The sequence below is a fragment of the Manis pentadactyla genome, chromosome 16 (assembly GCF_030020395.1).
Source record: "Manis pentadactyla isolate mManPen7 chromosome 16, mManPen7.hap1, whole genome shotgun sequence".
Taxonomy (NCBI): domain Eukaryota; kingdom Metazoa; phylum Chordata; class Mammalia; order Pholidota; family Manidae; genus Manis; species Manis pentadactyla.
The window spans coordinates 43,801,377-43,808,055 of NC_080034.1; the positions used below are offsets into that span (position 1 = coordinate 43,801,377).

Below are 6,679 nucleotides of genomic sequence, written 5' to 3' on the forward strand. Positions count from 1 at the left end.
CCTGGTCTTTAGAGGATAGTCACCACTGAACTTTCTAGTAATTCTGGTGCTCCTCCTCTAGAGCATTCCTAGTGACCTTGGTGAAGGGTGTACCTTCTCTGGCCTCTGTCATGTAGCATAATATATTGGTGCATTATCTGGCCTCACACCACTTGTCCCTTCTAATATCCCTACTTTTCCTAAGTTTTCTTATTCCTTTCTCTATGGTCTGTCAGGGCAACTCAGTTATTTCATCATTGGTTAGCATGCACTACTGACTTTTCTAAGCTTCTAATAGCCACACTAGCAGCAAGTTTGTGCCATCTCCTTGCATCCTTGTTTAAGAATTCAATGTTCCCAAATTAATACATTCTTGTTTATTCAGTTTTATGCTATAGTCTCTTGATAAAACACCCTCAAAATCCAATCCATGATTACTACTATTGGTACATGCAGGTTATAGTTGCAACTCCTTTGGGCTTATTCTCTTTCCTCCCTTAACAACACTAAGAAGTTAATTTATACAAGGCTATAACTCTAATATTGGCTTGGAAGCAGGGAAAGGTGTAGAGTATTGTCTAAGGTAATATGGAAGATAGAAAGGTTATGTCTTGAACCCATGGAACTTGAGAATGAGATTTGCCAGGGGAAAGGTGATGTTCCAAGTCATTTCTTTCAGTTGATTCTTATATGGTAGAGAAGGATTAGATGAGCTCAAAAGGCAAACCCCTTGATTTTTCAAGGAGAATTTTGAGAAAAATTAAAGGATTCAGGAGTTCCCAGGCTCAAAAAGTAAACCAGAAATCAGTTCTAATTACTCTAGGTGGCTGATTGTTCTACAAGTAAGAAGTGGCTCTGGGCAAAGATTAAATTCCCAGGTGCTGTTAGTAAATTATGGCTTTAGGTAAAGATCTCAGAAATGAGAGTGTAAGGCCCTTTGTTGAAACCTCAGAAAGCTGAAGAGGAAACCTATAAGAGCTTCTCAAACCATAAGGTCAGGCCTCTTAGACTGACTCTCTTTCAATCACATGAAAATGTTTCTAGGAATCTTAAGGGTATTGTCCTACAATAAATTGACTATTAGCTTTCAATCACTACTCACTTTCAATTACATGAAAATGTTTCTAGGAATCTTAAGGGTGTTGTCCTACAATAACCTGACTTTTAGCTAGCCAGAGAAAGGCCTGTCTCACAATGATTTGTGAGTATGGCATTTTCCTCTGAGGAAACCTCAGTAAGATTCATAAGACCATAAATTGTTAGAAAGAATTTTCATTGGCATCATCATTTTCAATGTCACCACCTTGGTCTGTAGGGGCAGTTAGAAAAATGTCCACAGCTGGGTTTCATTGCTGCTCGATTACTGTTATGTGCCTCACATTTTCCCTTTATGAATGAGAGTTTCTATTATGGTCATCCTATACTGTCTTACCATTATTTGTTGAGTATGTGATGGGCAGATAACTTGACTCTTTTGTTCAAAGTTCTTCAGATTGTAAAGAACCATAATTTAGGAAACAAACCCAAGAATCTGCATTGGTATCTTGACCTGATTTTGATAAACAGATGCATAATTTGTACTGATGCAAAAATAGGATGAGATTTTAGGATTATTTGGAGGGAGAGCAGTTGTACTTTGTATTTGGGAACAATGTAATTAGTATTCAGACTGGGACTGTGGTGGGTTAAGAATGTCTGCAAAATCTTTGATGCTCTTTCCAATGAGGGGTAGGGATTATTTCCTCTCTGTGAATCTTGGTTGGCCTATTTTGACTAATAGGGTATGGTAAAAGTGATAATAAAAGGGTCCCTTGTGTTGTGTGTGAGATGACTGGCAACTTTTGCCTTGTTCTGTCATCCCCCATGTAAAAAGTCTGCCCTGAGGCATGTCTGCTGAAGAAGAACATGATAGCCACATGGAGAAAGAGGAGTCAGAGATAAATAGGGAGACAATTTGTCAGCTCCCAGCTATTCCATGCTCAGCTTCCCAGGACATCCCAGCTGAGGCCCAATATATTTTTGAGCTGAGTCAGTGCTTTCCTGCTGTGTCCTTCCCAATTTCCAACCCACAAAATAATGCAATTTAGTTATGTGTTTTAAAGTTCTACATTTTGGGATGTTAGTGTGTTATGCAGCAATAGATTTACAGAATTCATGTGCTCTTCAGTGCTTCTATGCTACATGCAGTTTGAATTATGTAAAGATTTTTCATGAACAGAAGTGGTGATTTGAGTCAGTAAGGGTAAATATATCTTCTCCACACACGTATTTTTCATAAGGAAAACTAATTGAGGGACAAAAGGTGGAGTTGGAATTCATAAGAAGCATGGAAATGAAGTGAAACAAAGTTGTTTGAGTTGACAAATGTGAGCATGTAGAATCTGATCAGTTCATGTGTTCATAATATCCTTTCCTGGTCTTTTCCATCTGTCTCTCTCAATAGTTATAAATGCTATCACCCCTACCATCCTTTCATGCCCAGCAGACACTTCTAGGTATTTAGAAAGTTAAGTTGTCTGTCAGTTCAAAATATCCCTCAACAATTATGATTTCATACCTTTTACTTAGTATGAATTTGTTGATGAGTAAGAACAGGACAAATTTTGGTGATTTCTTCACATTTCACTTGTATTACATCATATTATATAACATCTTAATCTGAAAAAGTGAGTATAGAAATATGAAAACAAAAGAAAATATAGGAAGGGTTTGAAATTCATCATTTTCCATGACCATAAACTTTGGAGGTAATGACACACTAATGAACTATAAAGGTATTCCTGAGATATTTTTCATTTGGCATCCACAATATTTATAGTATTTTAACAATAATCCTTTAATAGTATTTTACAATAGTTTATAGTTTTTCCAGTTCACTTATAAAACATTTCTAGAGACAGAGGCTCCAAAACTCTTTAGATGAACCAGTTATTTAAATCTGTTAATTAGTGTTTATAAAGAAATTATGACATACTGCTTAAAAATGCCCTTTATATGTGAGTGAATATTTACTTTTCTAATTGAGTAACCATGACCCTAAATTTGAATATTCAAATATAAAAGCAAGAAATGTTACTGCACAGATTAAAATACGTTAACAAAGTGACCACACGGATAAATGGCCTAAGTATTATCCAACTATCTAATACATGGGTAATATATAGGCATATTTGTATGTCTCATTTTGTTAAGAAATATGTAAGAACACATGACAAATGACTTTTATTAACGGCTATACCCCAAACAAATTCAGCATTAGGATTCTGTGGCCAGGTCCCATTTTTAAAAGTTTCCCTTATATTATCTATAGAGTCATTGTTTAATAAAACTAGACTGGAATTTCCTGTTTATTTTTTCTTTATCTGATTTCGTCTGCTATACATTTGTGGACAGTTTGAAAATGAGGTATAGTTTAATATCTCAACATTTTCCTTGACTTTTTATTTATGCTGCTGGAAGATTTCTCTAGATCTCTTTCAAGTCAGAGTCTCCTTTTGACCACTCTACTCAAGGCTCCTTTTACTTCCTTGTTCCTCAAAGTATACATCAGTGGATTTAGTAAGGGAGTGATCACACTGTACATAATGGCAATGACCCAATCCTGGTCCACGGAACTACCTGAAGAAGGACGAACATAGGTAAACACAACAGGAACATAGAAAAGAATAACTACCATGAAGTGGGAGGCGCAAGTGGAAAGTGCTTTGTGAAGCATGCTGCAAGAATATGTCTTGAAGAAAAGATAGATAATAATATAGGTATAGGAGAGAAGTGTTAGAAAGAATGGCCCCATGGCAATAGTCGCTGTGACAGTATTGAGCAGCCACTGGTTGAGGTCAGTGTTCCCACAGGCCATCTCTAGCAACGGCTTAACATCACAGAAGAAGTAATGGATATGGTTGGAACCACAGAACCACAGGTTGCATTATGGAATGCATCAGGGCATGGAAAAAACCAATAATCCAGATAGTGATAGATATATGGGTACAGCACTGATGATTCATGATAAGAGTGTAATGAAGTGGTTTGCAGATAGCCACAAAGCGGTCAAAGGCCATCACAGCCAACAACACAGCCTCTGTGGTGCCCAGGAAATGCAAGAAGTGAAGCTGGCTTATGCATCCCACGAAAGAAATTGCTTTGTGTGTAGAGAGGAAGTTCTCCAGCATCTTTGGCAGTGTCACTGTAGAAAAGCAGATATCTAGACATGATAGGTTTCCAAGGAAGAAATACATAGGTAAATGGAGTCTTGGATCAGAGATGACAATCATCAGGATGACTCCATTCCCAGCCACAATTGCAAAGTAAATTGCAAGGAAAACCATGAAGAGAAAAGGCTCTAGTACTTGGATGTCTGTCACTCCCAAGAGGAGAAATTTGGTGACTGATGTGTGATTTGGCATCCCTTAAAAGAAAAGGCAGTATAATATGTGGAATGCCAAAGAAATCAGAGTCCTTCCAGCTGAGTATTTTCCCACCTAGATAACATTATTTTGAGAGTGACCATTGTTGTTTACATAGTACCAATATCAGATGTTCTACAGTATTTGGACTATTAAATGGTTAAATATTAAGGTTACATGTACATTATAGACTGTATCTCAATGATTTTTTTTCATTTGATTCATCATTAATAGTTTTCTTTCCCCAGTGATTTAGAGCATGTTGCCAGTCTACAATCTTCTCTGGTTGTGAATATCTATCATCTGATACAACTTTCCTTTCATCATCCTGTCAGCTTTAACAGGGAAAAATTTTAAGTATTCTACCACACTGCTGTCTCTTGACCTATGGAGAAACATTCTAAAGGGTTTTTACATAAGAAAAATAACAAGGAGAGAATAATAAGAACTGTAAGGAAATATCAACAGAGATGAAGATATTAGAGTGCTTCTCATAAAAGGGAAACATTCAATGTTTGGAAAATCATTGAGCAGGGAATGAAAAGATTTGATGTGACTAGAACAGAGAGTGGATTAACTATGGGATTCAAGGCTTTATAGCTGGAGGTAACTTTGAGAATTTATGTCACTTCAACTACACCTCCATGAACGTCTGGCTTCAAGCAATTCAGAGAAACTTTCTTTGGTAGTCATATGTATTTTGTATATTGTTAAAATTTCCCACTCCTGTTTAAAACACCAATGATATGCAAAATATAATTTTGAATTTGCAGGCCCATGAACGCAAACTGTACCAAAAATATATTGGGGGAAAATACTTTTCCTAACACTTAAAGAAAATTAGAAACCAGGATAATTTGTACTGAGTAATTAATTTCACTGTATCTTCAGTGTTTAGAGTTAATGTATTTGGAGCATATCTAGAGAATTGGACATCCTGAATTGAGAATAGATATGGCAATAAAAATTTTTAAAAAAGCTACATCATCCACAAATAAAATGATGAGAAGCCAGCTCTAAATCCTGGGAATTTAATTTTTACTGGGAAGTTGCCCAGAAAACATGGGCAACTCCCCATCCTCTCTCCTTTTTCATTCTCTTACCTTACTGAATGTTCAAATACAGCTAAGAAAGCTTTTCATGTTTGTATGCCTAGCCAGTACTATTAGTAGAGAAATAGTTGAAGTGACAGTTCGTATTGGATTTGAAACATAAGCTCTTCATCCTCAAAAACCTCTTCCTCTCTTTCTGAAGATATGCCTGCCTTTAATGAGCCACAGTTCTGTAGATATATAAATCCTGAGAGAGACTCTCTCTTGGGTCTGAGAAGGAATGCTGTAAGAATAAACAGGATATCTTTCCATACCTGCTTATGTGGGGATTCCCCATTGAGAATTCCTTTTTTGAGTTCCACTTTTTTTCATTGTTAATATTTATTTTCCTTACTATGTGGCCTCTTTAGTTTCAGAACCATGGACAGCTTAATTCTCAATGGCTTCATGTGCTTTCTTAAATTAATTTTTCTTCCTGAATGGAGGCTTGAAATACACTTTCTTAGAAAAACTTTGTGTATAACATGGAACAAAATTTGGTAATGACAGTTAAAGTTTAGGGGACAGTCACATCCCATTGATCCATATAAGAAGATAATTTTATTTTATTTATTTTATTTTGGTTTCATCAATGTACAATTACATGAGCAACATTATGGTTACTAGACTCCCCCCATTATCAAGTCCCCACCACATATCCCATTACAGTCACTGTCCATCAGCATAATAAATATTCTATTCACTTTATTACTGTGGGTCTATGGAAAACAAATAAAGGTGAATAGAGACTTGTAGCATTGCTTGTTCCTTCCAAATCTGACTCTTCACTGTTGGTAATAACCTAAATACTTTTCTTTAATTTTGGATCCAAAATTTCACAATATTCTTTGGAGGAATGAGGCTGGTCTCTCTAGTGTGTATCCTTGCTTCTTCTTGTATCCTTTAGGTAAAAATAGTCTATCTGCTTCACCCAAGGAATATCTTTATGTGATCTGACATCTATTCAAGCATTCTAATAATATTTATAAGTGCCATGTACTTTGTCCATCTTTCTATTGAGGTCCAATCTTGTTGCTTTTGGAAATTCATTATAAATTGATCACATTAGTAATTCCTTGTTACATGCTATGAATATAATACAGTGGTATAATACATTTATAAATTATAAACAATAAAATATATTTATTGTGTTCTTACAGGGTAAGTTATTATTCTGAGTCCTTTACAATAAATAGCTCACTTATT

The 6,679-nt window shown here is 35.8% G+C and overlaps 1 protein-coding gene across 1 annotated transcript; it reads right to left on the reverse strand.

The window, feature by feature from the left end:
- Positions 1–3,460: 3,460 nt before the first annotated feature.
- LOC118924132 (olfactory receptor 12D1-like) lies at positions 3,461–4,403 on the reverse strand. Its single transcript, XM_036908631.2, is given in 2 exon segments — positions 3,461–3,902; positions 3,904–4,403. Coding segments are annotated over 2 exon segments (921 nt in total). The 5' UTR covers positions 4,383–4,403.
- Positions 4,404–6,679: the final 2,276 nt, after the last annotated feature.